Here is a 23,000-nt window from a genome sequence, read left to right on the forward strand (position 1 = left end):
ACAGTGTGGTTTGCACTTCCAGGCAACCCATCCGAAACTGGTGGAACTCGTCCAACCGTATTCGACAAATGGTGCAGATTGCATGGCTTATGCTATCCGCTCTGGATACCTGAAAGATGGTTTATTCAAGATTTCATTATTCTTGTATGAGAATGTTTGAAGATTCCAGATTCGATCGTTATTCACCATAATTGACAAATAATCCGTTATCCATCGTCGGAGGCCATCCACCTCGAACAGATTCTCCAGAGATTCTGTACTCATGCATAGGCGGCATATTTCAAGCGAACATTCGGTCACTGCTGTTTGTAGTTCGGACCGCGCCTCGTCCGAAGTCATGTTTAATTTAATATCAAGAATTAACCAGATTAATCACAATTCACACACGACTAAATGTAGAATCTAACAATTTTTTAGTTGTTTTCTTTCATGATACTATAGAATAAAACAAAACAAAAGTATTGTTTATATTTACAGTTGGATGACGTTTGTACACGATTAAAAATGTTTCCCAAGAATTTTAGCGATTTACACAATAACAAACGCTTAAACCACAGACAAACAGACATCTCCAGGATAGGGGTCTCCAGTTAGGGCCCACGCACAATGGGTACGTTTGCGTTGCGTTGACAGAATTTTGACAGTAAACCCATGGGAAAACTGTCAAAAAACGCAAACGCAGCCACAACGTACCAATTGTGCGCCGGGCTTTAGCCTAATGGTTAAGGCTATGGATCGCACATCTGTCGGCATTGACCAGGGGGAAACTTGAGCAACCCTACACTTACCTGCCAACACGATTTAGCGGAACAAGGGAAAGGCCAAGCAGACTTATAAGGGAATTAACCTCTCGCTTTTGGAAATCAAAGGAACCGAGTTGATTTAATCTATCTACACGGAAAAAAATCCATTCCCCTAATCATGAATAAAAAATCATGTTCCTATGATGTCTGCCAACTCATAATATCATAATTAAAATTCATAATATCATGAATGCGTTGACCAGAAATATGAATAGAAACAAGCATTTTCATAAATTATATTCATGGTCGCTTCCTAGCGTTACACTTATCTGCCATATGCAATTATATAAATCGCGCGGTCGTCCAGCACAGACATGTGGAAAAAGTTGAACCTGCTATTTTTGCAAAGTTTTTATTTGGTTAGAGTAATAAATGTGCATATATGAGGAAATGGAACATTGAAACAGTGTGCCCGTAAGATTCGGCAGGTTGTTGGGAGTTGATTGACTAAAAAGTAAACGCGCAAAAAGTAAACAGTGCCTAGTTCGCGTTTTCGTTGTGCCATCCGTCGTAGTTCCGAGTTTATGTACGGAGGGTGAAGCAAAGTGAGAATCGCGCGTTAATTTTCGGTAATTCTCTCCATTTTTCCGGTTTATCCATCGTTCGACGAGTTCGGAGACTCAGCAAGTGATGTGAACTAGTGAACAATTGATGTGGTTTGGAGGGCATCCTTAGCCTGTTGGATGTAGGTGCCAAAGACAAAAATAATAAACCAGCTAAATATGATTATCCGGTGAGTTCGATCATTGTTGTTCTCTTTTATATTTGAACATTACATATCTTCACTAACAAGAGGCCAACTAAAAAGTGCTGCTTGCTCATAGAAAAAAGGATGATGGATAGGTCCCAAAATCATAGAAATGGGCTCTGATATCACGTATTTTATTTTCTTATGATTTTAGCTTGCATCGTTTTATTAATCTAATTAAAAGCATTTGGGACCGACGACGACGGAATCATAAAAGTAATTCTTAATTCCATGAATTCTATGCATGGTTCCATTTCCCTCAACCATGATTTTATGAATTTGACTGAGAAACATTGAGGTCCGACGACGACGGAATCATAAAAGTAATTCTTAATTCCATGAATTCTATGCATGGTTCCATCTCCCTCAACCATGATTTTATGAATTTGACTGAGAAGCATATAGGTCCGACAACGACGGAATCATAAAAGTATTTTTTGATTCCATGAATTCTATGCATGGTTCTACCTCACCAAACCATAATTTTATGAATCTGGTGGTAAAGCATCAGGATCTGCATCCAGGTTTATGAAAATTATTCTTGGCTTCATGAATGCTACTCATGATGCCAGCTTATTTAATCATGGCTTCATGATTATATTTTCCATTTTTGGTCGTCGAAAGCCAAAACAATAACGGGTGCATAGCGTTATGGTGAAATCAATCATAAGATCATAAAATTTAATCATGGTGTATATTTATAACATAAAATCATAAAAATATCGGGAAACTATGAGTCATATTCATGGTCTTGGGAATGGATTTTTTTCCGTGTAGGGTGTGTGGGTTAATAAATAAACATAACTTTTATCTTCGTTTGGGCCCATTTCGGTGTGGTAGAGGGGGGGGGGGGGGGGGAGTTGATGACATACCTGCCGGAGCACGGCATAAAAATCACAAGGCAAGCTAGTAACCTATGTAAACATCAATTTTGGATGTAAATATGTGACGCCGTTCTTATCGTCCATTCACGGGATCAAATTGGTGTGGAGTACCGTGACCGCGCCTAATTCCAATCAGCTCCTAATTCCGTTCACACGAATCGAAACACCGAGTATTAGCCGAAATTGTCGCAAATATTTAGCAAATTGGTTTTTGTAATTTTCAATAAGTATGTCCACGCCAGAATATAATCAAAAAGGTAAAGGGTTTCTTGTGTATTAATGTGAAAATACATTAAATGCCATTAATTATCCAATCGGCCGCCATTGTACTTTTTTTTTCTTTTGCGGACCTATGAATTGCATTAATTTATACATTTAATGTATTTTAATTTAAATATTAACAAAATCAATCAAAATAGCACCAAAGCAGCATTTTTACAATTTTCCTCCTAAGATAAAACGTTGATGTGCTGTGGATGAATAAACCCCAACAAAAATTGGGCAATTGTCATTAGTTTGATGGATTTTTCAGATTTTTCGAACTTAGACAGCAGCTCATATCTCACGCATGAGGCTATGCGTTCGAATCGAGCACAGATTTTAAGTTTGTTCCTCTATTGAATCAAATTATTTTTCTCTGCAAAAAAAAATGGATAAACCTCCTTTTAAACTTAATCAGGGATTGACTAAGTTTCACCTTTAGACGATTGCGTCTATGGTTCCGTAGACTTATTAATGTACAGGTAGTAGTAAGATAGGTTAAAGTCGTGTGAATGAGTGAATAAGAATGAATGAGATTGTGGAGGGTACCCGTTTGAAAGGCTGATGAATGAAAGAATGAATGAGATAATATTGAATGCACCAGCGATCATGAAACATACCGAGTATTAATTTTCCTCATAAATTGAGGGAGTAAGACAAAACGCACTTTGATAGAGAGACATGTTTTCTCAGAAAAAGATAAACAGAATGTTTATATCGTATCTAAAAAAAAAAAAAACAAAAAAAACAAAAAGATCTGAAATAAATATGTATCTCGAACACCTGAAAACAATTGTTATAAGTAAATTCCTTGATCCAGGCTTACTATCCACAGATGTTGATAATTTTGATGTTTGATATCTTAATAGTTAGGAAAAAGTACCCCATATTGAGTAATTTTTCCCCGAAGAGGAGGACATTGTAACCTCTCATAGAGTTTCCAACCTAAAATAATTAATTTGATGATAGCTTTGCTACAACTATAAATTATGCTGCGAGTAAATGTAAATTACATGCAATGAAAAGTTTGGATTATATACAAACCAACGATTAGATTGAATTTTCTCATCTCATCAATCTCGCCTGCGAGAGTCAATTTCGAAACTCAGGTAGTTCCACTGGCTCAACTGTTCCACCGGTCACGCATTAGCCAAGACCTGAACCAAACTGCTCGACAACCCGAAGCGCGCAAAACCCGAGTGCACCCGAGGAGAGAGGACGGCCCGTGATTATACGAGGGGGTGGGAAAACGACGAAGCCGAATCTGCACCCGCTGAGCTATAAAAGCAGCCCCCTTCCAGGGATGGGTCTCTTTGATCCTGTGAAGGCGTATATAGTGAGTTCGGCAAAGTTAATATAATCGTAAAGTGCTAATCGCTAAGGAGTGATTTTTCTCGCACGAGTGGACCCAGTGAGCGTTATACGCTAAAAGTAAAGGAGCATTAGCTCGCCTTAGCTCAGGTGTCCGTTGACCAGTATTCGCGAGTGAAACGACCGTTTTGAAGACTGTTTCCCGCGTTAACCGCCTTCCAGAAGGCCGAACCGAACCGTCCGTCACCATACGGTTCCAGTGATTACCGACCGTCCGTCACCATACGGTCAAGTGTTTTCTTGAGCACGAAACCCCGCCAAAGTGCCAAAGTGTTAGCACCACGTGATTGCAGATAATCCCCAACCCCGTCGTTCCGGCCTTGGTGCTGGAATCCCCTATTTTCGGCCGGATTGTCTACAGTATTCCGGCAAGCACGTGCTGGAATCCCAGAAGCGTCGTTCAGAGCATCCTCCATCGTCGAAAGCGTGAGTTTAGTGCCAGTGGTTCTCAACTAGTATTCCCAAATAAATTTTCTAGTAAATTAAAATTAAATCTCGTGAGTCGCGTACTTTTCTTGCATGCATCAACTTAATTTGCAGGTTGAGAATTAGTAGATTGAACAGGTGAGTATTCCTTAGTGCGGTCTTAAGTCGGCCCTGAGATCGAATAGAGGTGAGCTGGCCTAGGGCGTGCGGACGTCCATGCCACAGACGCGTGGGCGTCATTGGTAGTTACACAATAAAGGACATATTTTTATAAATTTAACATCAAATCAACTTTTCGGAGAAGACTCCTGATGCTAGAAATGAAAAAGGCACATGACCGGAATTAGGAAACTACAGGTTGTACTTGCTCCTAATTCCAATCACCATGTAAATCCAAAGGAAACTATGAAAAAATCTGCAGTACAATCGAAACAACCAACTCCAGCATCAGACAAGGCTTGACGATTGATGTTTGGTTCATATCATTTATTGGTAACCCCAGCTAGCAAGCATAAATTGTGGTGTCGTAGGTTTAAAATTTATAGATGACGTCAAACCCGACATAAACCTATCATTGACCTTTTTTTTATTTTGGTCTTCAAACCCAACATAGACCCAACAGTTATGCGATGTGGGCCCAACATTGGTCCAACATTCGATAAAATTTGACCCGACTTTGACGCGACATTCGACACTGTTTCAGTCTGGTGGAATTTTGTAGTTTTCCCAGAAAGCTCTCAAAACGCAACAATATTAAAACAATCCAATGTTATTACTTCAAATTATTATTGAACTAACATGTTTTGATAAGTAAATACATGTATTTCGACATATAAAATATAAATATAACTATAACAACCTATGTTAATATGATTATTTTGTCAACTTGATAATTACTTAGAGTGACCGGAATTAGGAACACAAGTGAACGGAATTAGGATCATACTGATTGGAATAAGGAACAACAACTTGTTTTAAATAGCGGCCATTTTCAAAATAAGTGGAGTGCTTGCAACCTTGATTATATTTTTCTAGCAGTATAGAGACATAATGAAACAGCGTTGCACAATTACAGTCACTAAATGCAGAACATGTATTTTCTACAGCTATTAGATTTAGTTCATCGCCTTAAGTGAACGGAATTAGGTACAGTCACGGTACTAGATTATTTTGGTCCCGCCTTTGAGCGATTTGAATTATGTCATCAAAAAACTGTCAGATTTGCGGAATGTATCACCTTCTAAATATTGTACGTGTGCCGGAGCACGTGGTCGGCGTTAAAACGAAGTTAGCCGGAGCAAGCGCCGAGACGTTGGCGCTTCGGGTGAAGGGATGGGTTCGGGACCGACGATCGATAGCATGTCTGGTGGCCTAATGCGTCGCACCGCAGGGCGCCTAGATTAACCGTGGTGCTTCACGAGATGTGCGACGTGATCGTAGGGTGAGGCTCCAAACTGGTCCAAAACTTGGTTGTGAGCCGCTTCGGAAGATTTGTCTGGTTGACGTCACACTAGGTAGCATTAGAATGTGGTTTCGCGTAACTAATGGTTGACCCGCGACTATGGTCCTGTAGGACTCCGAACACTGGAGCACTTGTCCCTCCGAAAATGGTACAAACTTCTTCACGCGGTCCGTCTTGGAGATCACCATCGCACCAGTTACTCCAACACCTTGCTCGACCTTCTCGTCTGCACAATCCCTCCTCCGTTGATCTTCATTTTCTTTCATCTCTCTTCATCTCGGATTTCGTGTTTAGACATATAAATTTTGTTCCCCTTTCTAACCGATCTAGTACTCCATCGGGGGGCATATATTAGAAATTCTTAACTAATTTGAATATGAGATTTCTATTGGAGCAGGGGTTCCCAAATAGCATTTTTTTTATCACTAACAATACTAACAACTAACAGAAAATACTGGAGCTGGTGTTTTTGGCCCCGGTATCAGTAAGGCTATACCAATGGGATGCAGTCCCACTGTATTTCAAGCGGAAGTTCAAGCCATTCTAGAGTGTGCCAACATTTGTCTGAAAAGAAATTATAGGTTTGCCAAGATCTGTATTTTTTCGGACAGTCAGGCGGCTCTAAATGCGCTAAAAGCTTTCACGTGTCAATCAAAGCTAGTGTGGGAATGCATTATTTCTCTGAAGCAATTGGCCAGTAGGAACGAGGTAACTTTATACTGGGTGCCCGGTCATTGTGGAATTCTGGGAAATGAAAACGCCGACAATTTAGCTAGACAGGGTGCGGCATCAAGCTTTGTAGGCCCTGAACCTTTCTGTGGAGTTCCTGAGTGTGCTCTTCGGATGAAACTAAAAACTTGGGAAATGTCCACGGTAGAATCTAATTGGAATGCCACGGATACATCCAAGCAAGCAAAAAGGTTCATAAAACCCAGTGCAGAAAAAGCCAGGTCCATACTGAATCTAAACAAAAGAGATCTCAGGGTAATTACTGGTCTGATGACTGGCCACTGCCCGAGTAAATATCATCTAAGTAAGATTGGAAAAATCCAATCCTCCGAGTGTCGTTTCTGTCAAACGGAAAACGAAACTGCCGAGCATTTACTCTGCAACTGCGGAGTGCTGTACCATCACAGATTGGCGATATTTGGTAAAGGGTTTCTAGAACCCTTGGAAATTTGGAGAAGTAATCCCAACAGGGTAATAAACTTTATAAAACGAGTTGTGCCTAGTTGGGATCAGGTGTTACATCAACCATTGTCCATCACAGCTCAATTGTGACAGGATACTTGACTAGCACCAAATTAAATATGGGTCATACCACAATATTCCTAAATAATGGACGCAGTGGTTAAAAGGCTCTACAGATGAGGGAAAAAAAAAACAACTAACAAGTTTTATTATTATTCTTATTTTAAGCCAAACAACTAGCAAATATAAATACAAAAACAAAACAAACATTTAAGGTCATACTTGGTGTAGAGTTCTGTAAATAGATATGAGAGTGGCATTTGGTCGAGTGTAGCGGTGCGCATGACAGCAACGTCAATATTGTCGGGCCGCCACCAAACCGGACTTCGCACAATCAAATCGCGACGCGACCCAACTCGCGACGTTTTATAATCATGTCAAAAGTAGTGCGCATCCTTCCCGTTGTTGTCAGCAACACAGCGCACTAGATGCGAAACAGTTGCGACACTTGTGGACCAAGAAAATGACAATTTTTTATTGAATGTCGGTCTTGATTCCAACCGGATAGACAATAACAAACGAAAAGAACACGAAACACATAATCAGAGTGGTTACAAATATGAAGCAGAGCAGATATGGGGAATCGAATGGAGGAGAGGAATTCGAGCAAAGAACGTGTCCAAAGAATTGAATGGAACCGAAGCTTCCCGGGGACGACTCTACAAATTGGCGCAGCCGGTATGTATTTTCAGTGGTCTAGTTTTTTTCCTGAGCAGGAGGAAGGAGAACTGAAGGCGAGAAAGAAGTAACAACGATTGCGAGTCCGGATGTATTCCGAAGCGCACCAAGGCAAGTCCGGATAAAACCGTAGTGCCATAAAGAGCGAGTCCGGACTTGTTCCGAAGCGCTAGAAAAGATGCGAGTCCGGTGTAAACCGAAGCGCCATGAAAAAAACAATGAGCGAGTCCGGAATTATTCCGAAGCGCTAGAAAAGAAGCGAGTCCGGTGTAAACCGAAGCGCCACGAAAAAAAAAAACAATGAGCGAGTCCGGATTGGTTCCGAAGCGCTAGAAAAGAAGCGAGTCCGGTGTAAACCGAAGCGCCACGAAAAAACAATGAGCGAGTCCGGATTTGTTCCGAAGCGCTAGAAAAGAAGCGAGTCCGAATGTGTTCCGAAGCGCCTACTTAGACAAGGGTAAAACGAGTCCGGATAGCTCCGTAGCGTTGTAAACATAGTGAGACGGGATGGTTTCGCAGCATTGCGAATGCGAGAATTTCAGCCGGGGGGAAGTGTGATTTTCCCAGCGGATTTGCTAAGAGAAAGTTTTTCCAACAGAGGCAGCAAATTCGGAAATGCGCAGACTTCCGGACCGCCACAAGTGATTTCTCACCGATTCTGGAGAGATGGTTATGATGATGAGGATTATGATGATGATGGTGATGATAATGATGATGGATGATGATGATCATGATGATGATGATAATGGTGATGATAATGATGATGACGATGAATGATGATGATGGATGATGATGATGATGGATGATGATGATGATGGATGATGATGATGATGATGATGGATGCTGATGAGGTTAATGATAATGATGATGATGATAATCATGGTGATGATGATAGGGATGGAGATGGTGTTGATGATGGTGATAATGATGATGGTGATAATGATGATGGTGGTGATGATTATGATAGATGATGATGATGGTGATGATGATGGTGATGATGAGGATTATGATGATGATGGCGATGATAATGATGATGGTGATTATGATGATGATGATGATAATCATGGTCATGATGATAAGGATGGTGATGGTGATGATGATGCTGATGATGGTGATAATGATGATGGTGGTGATGATTATGATAGATGATGATGATGGTGATGGATGATGATGATGATGATGATGATGATGATGGATGCTGATGAGGTTGATGGTAATGATGATGATGATAATCTTGGTGATGATGATAGGGATGGTGATGGTGTTGATGATGCTGATGATGGTGATAATGATGATGGTGGTGATGATTATGATAGATGATGATGATGGTGATGATGATGGTGATGATGATGAGGATTATGATGATGATGGCGATGATAATGATGATGGTGATGATAATGATGATGATGATGATAATGATGATGGATGATGATGATGGTGGTGATGATGGTGATGATAATAATGTTGATGATGATGATGATGATGATGATAATCATGGTCATGATGATAAGGATGGTGATGGTGATGATGATGCTGATGATGGTTATAATAATGGTGGTGGTGATGATGATGATGATGATGGTGATGACGATGATCGCGATGATGATGATGGATGATAACGGTGGCCTTCCGGGTATTAGCTTTCGTTGGTAGACATCTGCATTGATTGTTTTCTTTGATAAACCCTATTTCCACATGGTGTATCATCTCTTCAGTGTTACCAGCGGTGTCATGGTAGCGATTTTTTTTCCGCAGTCGAGTTCGCAGATTGTGAACAATCCTCTTTACCCAATTACGTAATTTATAATTAGTCCCAAGATTAGTCCATTACTGTCAGATCGATAATACTCTAAATATAATTTACATAAAAGGCAATTAACACAAAAATAATAGACGGAAATGAATATGGTTGGGTACCGGACTAGACACACCCAATTTAATGGTTTTCTTTGGTACATCGAGGTCCTAAAATTAGTCTATGATGTTACTGCCAGTATATTTCGTGCGGTCCGTGCAATATCCTCGGCTATCAAAAGAGCTCGATTGATCCCAACATGGCACTGGAACAAGAAAAGTGCTGCCGCCCACGTCTACGTTGATTTCCTGAGAGCTCGTTTCCAAGTATCTATACATAGGCGAAGATCTGAATGTTTCCGATGACTTCTTGCAAAGCGAGAGACAGAGTTGCATATGGTGGCACCACCTGGTCGCCAGGGTTGTATCTCGGAAGTTTACGGCGCCCCTTGATCGTGAAAGATGTTCCTGCAGCTGCAGTTAACCACACAGCGAATCTCAGATTGTCTGCAGTATGCTGAAGGAGGTGTAAGGATATGATGAAGGACTGAGAAATTCAGAATGCCAATGAATAAGTAGGCGGGTAAAAACGGGTCGTTCAGGAATTGACGTCAGTTATTGGTCTAAGTTTGGATCGCACAGACGCTTATCGTAAGGCATCTTTAGATGAAATAATGTCGTTTCCTTGAACGATCATTTCATTGTAGTTTTATCAAATTACTACAGGAGGGAGGAAAGGAAGGAGAGATTGCGCTTCAAATGTAGCAGGAAATGTATTTATGAGATATAAAGGTATGCGCGGAGGGTGTGATAAAATTGAAACAAGGCTGTACCAGGTTTCAGGGACATTTCGGTTAACGTCGATGGAAAGATCGTTGGTACATATTTGACGAGAAAGGCAGCGTCACCACTAGATGCATGAATTAGGATTTTTTTTTAGTTCCTGAACTTTTCTGGACGAGGAGAAGGATGTAGAGTTCTGTAAATAGATATGAGAGTGGCATTTGGTCGAGTGTAGCGGTGCGCATGACAGCAACGTCAATAACAAACGAAAAGAACACGAAACACATAATCAGAGTGGTTACAAATATGAAGCAGAGCAGATATGGGGAATCGAATGGAGGAGAGGAATTCGAGCAAAGAACGTGTCCAAAGAATTGAATGGAACCGAAGCTTCCCGGGGACGACTCTACACTTGGCTTCCCATTGTTGCCGTTATTGTCAGTAACAAATCCGTAGACGGCGGGTTCGATTCCCATTCCGGTTGGGAAAATTTTCTCGACTCCCTGGGCATAGTGTGTCATTGTAGGGGTAGGCGGGGCATAATGAGCAGGTGGGGCATAATGAGCACCTTGTATTTTCACTGTAAATCTTCAAATTAACAAAACAAGTTGCTTGATTGTAGCCTTATTATCTAAAATCCAATGAGTTGATGACAAAACATTAGTCAAAAAATCCGTTTACCTTGAAATATTAATCAAAATGCGTAAAGTGGCCATATACTGGGAAAATATTATAAGTATCAGGTGACCTAAAATAAGGTTTAGGGTATCGAAATCACAACTTAGTGGGCATCTATCGATTTTCTTGATATTCCCTAGGCCAATGAAATGTATTTGTAACACTTTAGAATATTTGTATAATTATTTTGTTGAAAAAATATGCTTCAAAGAGTTGGTAGTAGGGTGGGGCAGAATGAGCAACTAGTGAAAAAAATAATGAAAATGGTAAACATCTTCAACAAACAAATTCTAATTTTGGTTTTCTCTGTTTTGATGCATATAGTAAGGTTTTGTCTGTAACTTTCAATTTATTAGCTTTAAAATCTCAGTATCTGTATATTATCACCGTTTAAAAATTCCTCAATAGAAGACTCATTGGAACCCCACAGTTCCCTACAAGTTAAACCCCGTAATCCCTTCAAATTCTCATTGATGGTTGCCGGTATGCTTTATCATTGACAAGAATAGTCAATTAGCATTTGATTGTGTACAAAACTGATATTGATCATACTGCCCCACCCAGGGTGCTCATTATGCCCCACCCCCAAAACGCAACTCGCGATTTTATACGTTTTTAAAAACATAAAATTCTACAACATTTATAACTTTATTCGGAATTTCAACGATTAGCTTTTGTCAGTTAAGGTTCAAATGAGGATTGAACGATAAAATTACACATTGGTTGCACTTAATTTACTGGATTTGGTGGCAAAATGTTTAAGCTGCTCATTATGCCCCGCCTACCCCTACTTGCCTCACATTAGCATTGAGCATTAAGCCTTCAGTACACGCTTTGCCAAGTGTGCAAACTTTTCCTCACGCATCAACCAACATCAATGCAAACGTTTGATATTTCCGATGTTTTGTCAATGTTACGACCGCTGTTGGCCTGCTGGGTTATGCGTGCGGAAAAATTTGCACACTTTGTAAAGCGTGTACGGAAGGCTTTAGCATAAGGCAATCCATGAGACAGATGCGATCAGCTGATTTTTTTTTTGTTTGTTTACCATGTATTTTTGACAGCCGATGATCGGGGTGACAGTTGAACACAAAGGAATTTGTTAAGCACCGACGACACTTGACGAAACTTTGTTAAGTAGTACTCACACTGTGTTTACATTTTTGGCTGTCACCCCCATCGCGAAAAGTCGTCATGGATTGCCTTATTAACCCTTTATAAGGCCGAGAGAACCAGGTACGGAATCCACTCGTTCTACAATGGAATATAAAGTACATGTGGTGTAATGAACAAAAACGTTTTTATTTTCAAAAAATTCGATGGTCGATTTTGTATGAAAAAAAAAATGGTCTAAATTTCAACTTTTTGTCAACAAAGTTCAAAATTGTGTTATTTTGTGATGCTTCTATCAATCATGCTGATTTTTTGACAGGTTATTGCCCTAATATTCATTAGTTGCTTGTGTGGATTTGAACTCGATTGGTCAATTATTTTGGACGATATACACTCAGAAATAAAAGTATACACGGAATTACTATTATTTATGCATTTTGTATCCGCATCTCTCTCACTCTCTTTCTGTTTTCATGCTATCTGGTGCTTCGCCTGGGTTGACGAAACACTTCTCTTCAACCCAGGCTAAACGGCAGATAGTATGAAAAAAGAAAGAGAGTGAGAGAGATGCGGATACAAAATGCATAAATAATAGTAATTCCGTGTATACTTTTATTTCTGAGTGTAGCAATTTTAGTACATGCCCATTTATTTTAGTTTTCAAAAGGCAGAGTTTCTAAAAGTAGTGAAGCAATCAAGTTGAAATGTTGTCCACAAGTAAAAGGAACATAGGCCTTTCATTTCTCATCATTCGATTTTCAATTCGCTCACCATAACAGAATTTAGAGCTTATAAACCTTCATGCACTCAAAAATGGCAGTTTTTGGAGAGACATTTTGTTCTAAAAAAGCCCATTCATATTTGTTATGGCTCAAAAAAATCATGAATGTTCACAAAGGCCTAATGTGGCCATCAGTTAAAACAGAAGTTGTAAAAATATGTGTATAAGGTGGCAATATAGTTGCCATAATAACCCCAATCCAAGGTGTTAGGCGACCCGTGCTGAGGTATGAATGGTTGAGGGGGTTTAAAAGATGCTCGATCTTTAACGGAGCCCGTAGCGTGGGTAGATCGCCTTTTTGGGTTGCGTTGCGGTGATAGATCTACCAAACCGAAATCTAGTGTCATCCTATTTATCAATTTTGGAATATGTGTTCTGGTAATTCATAGGAATTATAGTATTTAGTCCTTACTACTGGTGTTTTGGTGACTTCCAGTTTTTGAATAAAACTGAGTTTACCAACTTTACTTTGCATATAGTTAAAAACCTCACCATCTGAGGCTAAACTCAATGCAAAGGAAATCAAATTGGGTTAGGGATCCATGTATGTACTAACTCTTCGAAGACTGGAAAGTGCTAGTACGCAAGGAACATACTAGAATCCTTACTACTGAACACATGTTCCATTATTGGAATGATATTGTTGCTAATGTTAAAACCCTGGTCCTAAACTTCCTACTGGGGAGAATTTAGCAGTAAAACAAGGGTGATGCTAGGTTTCCGATGCATGGCCAATATCAGTACTCTTGTTTCGTTTTCTAAGAAAACAACACAAAAACTGTATCAAAATCGATACTTTATTGCCCCTCAATGGCAATTGAGCAATGCGGCATGCACTTCACTAAGGATACGGGTAATGTCACAATAGATCTAAAAACTGGTCGCAGTGACAAACCCGAACAGGAATAAAAAAAATAAAAAAAAAAACCATAAGTGGATGACTGCCATTTAGCCCGATTGGGTCAACCACGGGATTTTGGAATAATCAATAAGTAGTTACAGCTTAAAGGCTCCAACGAATTTAATTAGTTTATTACCTACTGCGCAGATCTAATTAGTTTATTACCTACTGCGGAGATCTACCATTGTCAAATTTCGTTGCGTTGCGTAACATTTGAAGGAAATCTACGCTACTATGCTTGGTTCTTTCGTGGAACGCGAGGGCCCTTTTGTCCTTGTACCACTTTTCACATTTAGTGCACACTTGAATGATTTTGCAGGATCGTGCACACGCATATGAACCCGCAAGTAGCATCTGTAAATAAGAAGATAAAAAAAACATGTTCATTACACTGGTTATTAGGGCGTTCTTTTTGGGATTTCAAAAAGCGGTAAAATGTTCATTATTAGCAGTTTTTCGTCAATAATTCTGAAGCAAAAAGAAATTCCAGAGCAACTCCGAGCAGATTTTTGGCCCTTTAGGGTGCCAAAATCCTCGACATAATTTTTGAGAACTTAAGGCTTAACTTAAGCAAGTATCATCAAATCTGTAGATAGCTTGCGGATTAGTTGTTCACCAAAGCGTCAATCAAAAAAATTGTCCAGATAACTTACGCGGCGATGTATCCCTTCGCACAAACGGGACAGACGAATTTCTTCTCTCCGTGTGTGAACCTCTTGTGAGTCTTCAGTTGACGTTTTTCCAAAAACTTCTTCGGACAGTTATCGCACTGATGGTGTTTCTGTTGTTGTTGCTGTGCTGTTTCAGCAGTTTCCGGTTGAGCTTCTTCAGCTTTTTCAATCACATCCATTCGCTGGAGAGTTTCGTCAGTAGTACCGTTTGAACCAGATTCATCCGATACTCTTTCATTTTGGGAATTTCCTCTCATTTCTGCATTTATTCGATGAAGTATAGTGCGCAGATGTTGCTCATACTGACGTCTGAAGGATAACCAAAATAATGAGATAGTATAAACTTTCGACGTGTAATAGTTTTAAAAACACACTCACCTTGCTGGAAAGTCTATTCCACAATCGACACAAGAGTTTTGCGAGACATGTTGAGTTTTTTTGTGTTGCCACACGGATTGTTCATATTTGAAAGTCTTTTCACATGTGAGGGACGCTTCAGGATACTTTGGCAATAAAGAACACCGATATAGTTTCCGATATAACACTCGATATTTATTACTTTTCCACTCCTCAGTAATATCCGCGATGCGACCGCGACGCAGTTCTATTCCATTCTCCCGTTCCCCGTCCCTTCCTCTTCATCCCCCTTTCACCCCTTCGCTCTCACTCCACTCCTGTCAAAAGCTCAGACAATCCGCTGAGGGGAATGACACCAACTTACAGGGCTGGTGTTGTCAGACTCTACAATCCCCCCTTGGTTTTATTTGAATAACTTCAATGTGGTATATAGTCCAAAAACTTCACAGGCTCCTTTCGCTTCCGTTTCGAACCAGACGGCCGTTCTTCCAAAGGAACTGGATCAATATGACGATGTGACTCCCCTTCATCGCGAGCTAACGAATCTGCCTTCTCGTTGTCTCCCTGAGCTGGCTGTTGTTGTTCTTCTGGCTCGATCCGTTTGAGGTCCGCTATATTCCGCCTATACTCTTTCCCGTCTTGTGCTGAACGCACTGTTGTATCAGCCCCGCTCTTCCGAACAACGATGTACTCTTCTGGTGCAAATGTTGAGCTTAGCTTATTCTCTTTGCGCATCCGTTTTACCAAAACTCGGTCCCCGATTTCAATTACACTATCACGCGCCCGACGCTTCGAGTCAGCTGCCATTCTCCCCTTTTCTTTTTGCAATTTATCGTGGTCTCGAACGTCTTCGTCCATATTGAAGTTGTGCGGAAGTTGAGGAAGCTTTGTTCGAATTCTGCGACCAAACATCAATTCCGATGGGGATCTTCCGGTAGTAGGATGAGGTGTTGCGTGGTAGGACAGAATATATTGACACAATACATGCCTCCAGTCTTGACCTAGTTCCTGCGCAATTTTTAGCCGCTTCAGAATTGAACGGTTTTGCCTTTCAACCTCCCCGTTTTGTTGAGGCCAATAGGGAATAGTATTGACTGCCCGGATACCAAACTCATCGCAGAAGGTTTTGAACTCCTCGCAGCCAGCGCTGAACTGTGGACCGTTATCAGCTCGGATAGTGATCGGTACACCATAGCGACAGAAAATCCTCCCAAGTTCCTCGATTGTGAGTTTTGCAGTGATTTTATGCATTTCGCAAATTTCGACATACCGGCTGTAATAATCTACGACGACAAGTAAAGTTTCACCGTTTGGAAGAGGCCCAAGAAAATCAATCGCTATATCCTCCCACGGCCCATACGGCATCTCCTTCCTTACCATAGGTTGTGGAGGGTCTGGAGTTGAAACTAGGAGACATCCTCGACACTTCTTCACAAAAGCTTCTATAACCGTATCCATCTTTGGCCACCACACAGCACCTCGTAAATGGGACTTCATTGTTCGCATTCCCAAATGTCCTTCATGAGCGATCCTTACTACTCTATCTCGCAACGAATTAGGAATGACAATTCGGTCGGTCCGTAGTAGAACATCCCCGAATCGACAAAGTTCACTTGCTATCACCCTGAAAGAAAGCGGCAATTCCTCTATATTCCCTTTATCGATGATATCAAGAACTTCTTGAATCTCTGTGTCCTCCAGGGATGCTGTAACGATTTCTTCCCAACGTAAAGCAACCGATGTAGCCGATGATAAGACAACTTGTTTAACAAACAATTCCTCTCTCGGATCAAATGGCACTGGCGCTATAGTATTCAATCGAGAAAGAACATCGGCCAAATTCCTTTCACCTGGAATATGACACACTTGATAATCAAATGCTTGGAGCCGAAGAACCCACCGTTCGATTCTTTCGCATGGCCGCGATCTTTCAGTGAATAAATAGACCAACGCCTTACAGTCTGTTAAAATATCAAACTGACGGCCATACAAATACACCTGAAATCGTTCGACGCTCCAAACGATAGCCAAGGCCTCTTTCTCCGTTTGGCAATAGCGTCTTTCAGTGTCAGTAAGGGATTTAGATGCACAGGTAACAACTCGACTACGACCTGATGGGTCAGTTTGGATCAAAATTGCTCCCAATCCTGTAGGGCTTGCGTCGGACATAACTGTAGTTCGATGATCCTTGTTGAAAAACCCGAGTCTCAAAATATCGGTCATCGCAGCCTTGATACTATCAAATGATTGCTGATGGTGAACGTTCCACTCAAACTTTGAATCCTTCTTTGTTAGCATCCGGAGTGGTTCATCTAGTGTGGCCAAATTTGGTATAAATTTATTGAGATAGTTCGCCAATCCCAAGAAGCTTCGAACTTCAGCTTCATTTTCGGGCCGGCGAAATGACTGAATTGCGGCTACCTTGTCATCTGCCGGAATAATTCCGTCAGGAGAGATTTGATGACCCAAAAATTCGACTTTTGTTACCCCAAATACGCATTTTTCCCAGTTCAGTTCTACTCGACGTTCTTCAAACCGTTTCAGCACCTGACAATATGATATAATAAAACAATGTTCTTTATTATCTTAAAATTTCAAAGAAAAATAGTATTAAATCAAAAGTATGAATTCACGTCTCAATAAAGAAAACAAATCAGAGTACGCAATCAACATACCTTTTCCAGTCGCTTGTCGTGCTCCTCTCGTGTGCTACCTTCGATGATCACATCATCTAGGTACCATGATGTTCCCTCGCAACCTGCCAGTATTTGGTCCATTACCTTCTGGTACAGTTCGGGTGCAGTTACTAGACCAAAGGGAAGTCTCTTAAATCGAAACAACCCCTTGTTGGTGATGAAAACCGTGATGACGCGTGACTCTGGGGCCAGTTCAACCTGCAGAAAGGCGTCCTTTACGTCCAGCTTGCTCCAATACTTTCCTTTTCCCAGCCTGGCTAGGTACTCATCCACGACGGGCATTGGATGTCTTTCGCGAAGAACCGCTTCATTGACACGACGCAGATCGAGGCAGATCCTTGGTTCTCCATTGTTCTTCCCGACGACTACGAGCGGCGACACCCAAGAAGCAGGCCCTTCCTTCACTTCAATAATGTCCTTGGTAAGCAACTGCTCTAGCTTCCGATTGACTGCATCTTCCAACGGTATCGGAATCCGCCGAATTGGCTGGAACACGGGCTTTACATGTGGGTCCATGTGGATCTGAACTTGGACGTCCTTGATCTTGGAGAAAGGTTTTGCTTCGCTCGTCACCGCAAAAGCATCTAGTCCGACCTTTAGGATACCTAACTCTTTCGAGGTTTTGTCTCCGAGCAAGGATCGTTGGCCACCCTTTACGACATAAAACTCTGCCGCAACCGTACGCTTTCCAACTCTGACATCAGCAATGAAGGTTCCCAAAATCGGCAACGGCAAGTCGCTGGCGTAGCCTTTTAGGATACGGGAGCTACCCTTAGTGCACTGGCGTACGTTGACTTTAGCTTGTTTCAAGCTTTCCCAGACAACATCCGGAATTAGATTGGCATCGGAACCGGAATCGATGAGAAGGTCGAGCACGACTCCGCCAACTTCGCACGCAAGAACGTTAGTGTCGTTTCCGGAATAAAACGCATAATACGTTTTTCCAGGTTGTTGTTCAGCTTCGGGCTCGGGTGGTGCCGTTTCGTCTTCTACCACACGGATGCGATCTGTGCCGCCAACTGGCATTACTACGGGCTTCTTTCTAGAGTTTCGCAGACGACAACATGATTCAAAATGGCCCGTCATTTTACACCCGTGACAAACGATATTACGTGCAGGACACCTTCTGTCGGTAGAGATGTGGTCGCGACGGCCACAGTTGTAACACCGGTAGGTCTTGTAGCTGAACTGGTTATTTCGTGCCTCGCTGAATTTTCTTGGCTCGCGTCGCGAAACCTGCTTCTGACTGCGATCTCTGACATTCACAGCGCTGATTTTGTAAGCTTGTTGTCCACCAGCGAACTCCTTTTGCTTACTGTTCAGATCCCTTACCTGAACTTCTATGCTTTCCATAGCCACGCCGAGAGCTTCGATCTCGCTAAGTGAACGATCCTGCTGTAGGATTCGACGACGTAACTCCACGGACGCACAGCCTTCGATCACTGCATCTGTCAGAAATATCTCTGTCAAAATATCTTTCACCTCGTTCGAATATTTATCGAACCCACAATCCGAAGCCTGCTGACGTAATCTCAGCATGAAATCAGCAAACCTTTCACCCTCCTTTTGCTTCATTTGTTTGAGCTTATGTCTCTCAAGGCAATCCTGTCGACATGGTTGGAAAAAATCATCGAGAGCGTTAATGGCCACATCGTACCACTGTTTCTCCAATGACACCAGTGGAAAATTCTCTCGGTTGGGAAGATTCTGGAAGACTCGCTGAAGTTGTGGACCGCCCAAATGCAAAAGCTTTGCTCTCTTTTTCTTTTGATCAACGACATCGTACGCTTCGAAATAACATTCTAGCGCGCCTTTCCAGGTCCTCCACTCATTGAACAGTCGATGCTTTTCGATGTCGTCGCACCGAAACTGCTGTACAGGTCGACTGTCATCTACCTGTAACAAATCCATTTTAACAATCCCTAATCAGTAACATCCCATATTTAAATGCATTTGCAATTTACCAACAGCAAAGGGTAATAAACACAGTGTAAACAAAAGAAAACAACAGGTTCAGTTTTCGTTAGTCGTCTCTTTATTTCTTACAAATCATCATTATGTCTCACTTTGTGACTAGTGTACGCCGGAACATAGACAAATTCCCGTGGAAGGCATATCCAACCCAAATCCAACCACCTCCTGTAGCAACTACTACAGGCACTTACATAAAACTACCCGTGGTCTACGCGTTTAACCACCTCCTATAGAAAACTATAGGTACATACATTGTCAACTCCCGTGATCAATATTGCGACCACCTCCCCTAGCAACAACTAGAGGCACTTTTATAAACCCGTGTTCACTCGGAACACCACCTACAGAGCAAAATATAGGTACATATATTCAATATAATTCTTTCTTACATATCGCATTATCAGCTCCCGTGGACAATATTGATCACCTCCTCTAGCAACAGCTAGCGGTACATTTTCCTCCCGTACTGTTCTAACACCTGAACACCACTTATAGCTGGTCATATAAGTACACACCCACACACACAATTTGTCGTTTTTTCGCATCATACCAATCCGTTCATGGATATTTCTTCCCTACCGCACTCCAACTATCAATATCACGACTCGGAATGAATGTAAACATGATTCCGAGATTCCTATTGGAATTCTCACAAGTATCCGATCGTTCCATTCGCGGTTGGAACACCACTACCTATACACATCATCAGTTTTTTTTCTTTTTTAGCTCACCACCATTTTGAAATAGAACCCCATTCTCAAAGCCCAACTCACTTGATGAATTAATGCAGTTTCCACTTACCATTTTCAGTTTCCTCGTCGCCAAATTGTGAGGGACGCTTCAGGATACTTTGGCAATAAAGAACACCGATATAGTTTCCGATATAACACTCGATATTTATTACTTTTCCACTCCTCAGTAATATCCGCGATGCGACCGCGACGCAGTTCTATTCCATTCTCCCGTTCCCCGTCCCTTCCTCTTCATCCCCCTTTCACCCCTTCGCTCTCACTCCACTCCTGTCAAAAGCTCAGACAATCCGCTGAGGGGAATGACACCAACTTACAGGGCTGGTGTTGTCAGACTCTACATCACACACGTTGCACTTGAATGGCGTATCTTCATTGTGCGATCGAGCGTGAACGCGTAAATTGTTCCTAGAAGCAAGAAAAAAAAACTAATTCATATTTAAAATAAGCATTCTTTTCAGTCATATATATTTTTGCAGTTATTACAGACATTCTCAAATAGGGTCTGGAATGACCTGCTTTTTACGACTTACGGTAAGACAAATCTCTTATCACAAATGTGACAAGCGTATTTCTTCTCCCCATGCACCATCCTCATGTGGTCCTTCAGTTTTAATCTTGTTGAAAAGACTTTCAAGCATTGATCACAACGATGGTTCGATGGTTTCACACTTCCCTGCCTTCGAGCGTTTGTTTCATCGGATATGACGTTATTCTTCCGAATCTCACACACTTCCACCATTTTAGAGTGCATGGAATCATTGCTCCTGGAAGTCGCAGTTTCTGCATTTTCCAAACCAAGTTCGAAATGCATATCACGTCTGGTAAAAACGATAAAGAAAACAAGATAGTTGAAAGATTGAAGACCATTATTTTCCTGACAACTCACTGATCAGCATTTGTTTCAAGCTCAGTATTTAGCAACACTGCACTCTCCTCCATATCGTCATCAGCAGGTTCTTCAATTTTTACAAGTCCAATCTCAATCCTGTCAGTCGTTGCTTCTTCGATGTGATTTACTCTTCGACTTTCCTGTTGCTCTTCGGCATACGACGAACCTTCTTCTTCGAAGGCAGTTTCCTGTTTCAGCAGATGTTCCGAGCGTGCTGACTCAGCTATTGAATCGATTTCTCCGAGTGGTTCAATTTTTATAGCCTGGAGATCAAACGTTTCGTGCTCCATCTGTATGGACTCCTCTTCAAGTTCATCGCATGTATGACTCTCCAAGTTTAAACTTAAATAGTGACAGAAATATAAGGAGTTCGATATCAGTTTATGTCAAATCTATTTGCTTATAAAATATCAACGCAATATTTTGATTTGTAGAAACTCCCAGGTGCAGTTCTCCCACGCTGGCAGACCATACTCTATCATTGAAAGAATGATCTGTTTACAGCAAGCTTGTTCTTTCGGGGCAAGGCCAACTTTAGATTGTTGAAGGGATAGAGGATGCTTTTAGCAGTTAAACTTAAGTCCAAGGAAATAGTGCGCAACATTGGACCATTCATCACTGAACCTTTCAGAGTTATTTCACAATCGTCAGCCGGATCAAGTCTAATTATGATTGGGAATAGGTCTCTGGAATGGGGTGTAGGAGGAAGACGTGAGTCTTTGCTGCTTATGACACGAATCTTCCAGATGGTGAAGTAATCTATGAAGGCATTCAGGCTTCTTTGTAGTCTCGAGGTGAGCGTATTAGCGTACTGCCGAGCATTGTGAATACCTGCGGTATTACCGGCGAACAACGTCCAAGATCCGTTTCTGTGAAGTCGTATCCGAGGTGAAAAGGTTGAACAGAAGTGTACGGCATATTCTACCCCGTTGAATACCCCTAAATACATCTTGCGCATCAGAGACTACAGCATGCAACGAAACACGGAAGATCCTGCCCAACAGATAATTCTGGATGATTTCTTCCAAGCGAGGTTCCAAGTACCAGAGAAGAGTGGACGCCAAAATGTCTTCTACTCACCATATCGGAAACGACTGCCCGCATTGCATACACCGGTGCTTCTTCGGGACATGGATCCTCATGTGATCCAATACCCGTTTTCTGTCATCGAACACCTTCCCACATGTCCCACAATGATATTGGCCATCCCTTTCTAGCACCCCTTCGATGGGCATATTTCGTTGTTGCCTTGAGCTACAGCTAAGACGAGAATGTTTCGGAGATTCCACGATCTTTCCAGTCTGAGCCATTGACCACAATGCGGTTTGCACTTCCATGCAACGTATCCGAAACTGGTGGAACTCGTCCAGCTGTATTCGGCAAATGGTGCAGATTGCATGGCTTACGCTATCCGCGCTGGATACCTGAAAGATGGTTTATTCAAGAATCCGTTCTTGTATGAAAATGTTCGTATATTCCAGATTGTTACCCACCACAATTGACAAATAATCCGTTATCCATCGTTGGAGGCCATCCCCCTCGAACAAGTTCTCCAGAGATTCTGTGCCCATACATAGGCGGCAAATTTCAAGTGAACATTCGGGATCGTTTTGTTCTGTTTGCAGCTCGGTCCACGCCTCGTCCGAAGTCATGTTTAATTTAAAATCAAGAAAATTCTTATTTAATAACTAAACGCAATTCACAAACGACTGAATATAGAATCTAAC

The 23,000-nt window shown here is 41.5% G+C and overlaps 2 protein-coding genes across 2 annotated transcripts; both read right to left on the reverse strand.

Moving 5' to 3' along the window:
• Positions 1–14,032: 14,032 nt before the first annotated feature.
• Positions 14,033–21,138, reverse strand: LOC134283924 (zinc finger protein 431-like). The gene is made up of 5 exons (XM_062858881.1): positions 20,915–21,138; positions 20,724–20,789; positions 14,984–15,082; positions 14,588–14,914; positions 14,033–14,288 (listed from the first exon to the last, which is right to left on the reverse strand). Exons 1-5 carry the CDS (start codon positions 21,133–21,135, stop codon positions 14,159–14,161), a joined length of 843 nt encoding a protein of 280 aa, XP_062714865.1. The 5' UTR covers positions 21,136–21,138; the 3' UTR covers positions 14,033–14,158.
• A 128-nt stretch (positions 21,139–21,266) lies between these two features.
• Positions 21,267–22,947, reverse strand: LOC115264353 (protein odd-skipped-related 1-like). The gene is made up of 3 exons (XM_029868015.2): positions 22,767–22,947; positions 22,354–22,697; positions 21,267–21,615 (listed from the first exon to the last, which is right to left on the reverse strand). Exons 1-3 carry the CDS (start codon positions 22,923–22,925, stop codon positions 21,267–21,269), a joined length of 852 nt encoding a protein of 283 aa, XP_029723875.2. The 5' UTR covers positions 22,926–22,947.
• Between the last annotated feature and the right edge of the window lie 53 nt (positions 22,948–23,000).

Source organism: Aedes albopictus, chromosome 3 (genome assembly GCF_035046485.1).
Source record: "Aedes albopictus strain Foshan chromosome 3, AalbF5, whole genome shotgun sequence".
NCBI lineage: Eukaryota > Metazoa > Arthropoda > Insecta > Diptera > Culicidae > Aedes > Aedes albopictus.

Coding starts and splice junctions, on each gene's coding strand:
- LOC134283924 (XM_062858881.1), bottom strand. CDS start 21,135: ATGCACTCTAAAATGGTGGAAGTGTGTGAGATTCGGAAGAATAACGTC. Junction 20,790..20,914: donor GATAAGAGATTTGTCTTACC/GTAAGTCGTAAA, acceptor TCTTGCTTCTAG/GAACAATTTACGCGTTCACG. Junction 14,289..14,587: donor GCGAAGGGATACATCGCCGC/GTAAGTTATCTG, acceptor TCTTATTTACAG/ATGCTACTTGCGGGTTCATA.
- LOC115264353 (XM_029868015.2), bottom strand. CDS start 22,925: ATGACTTCGGACGAGGCGTGGACCGAGCTGCAAACAGAACAAAACGAT. Junction 22,698..22,766: donor CGGATTATTTGTCAATTGTG/GTGGGTAACAAT, acceptor ACCATCTTTCAG/GTATCCAGCGCGGATAGCGT. Junction 21,616..22,353: donor GGGCAGTCGTTTCCGATATG/GTGAGTAGAAGA, acceptor TCACTATTTAAG/TTTAAACTTGGAGAGTCATA.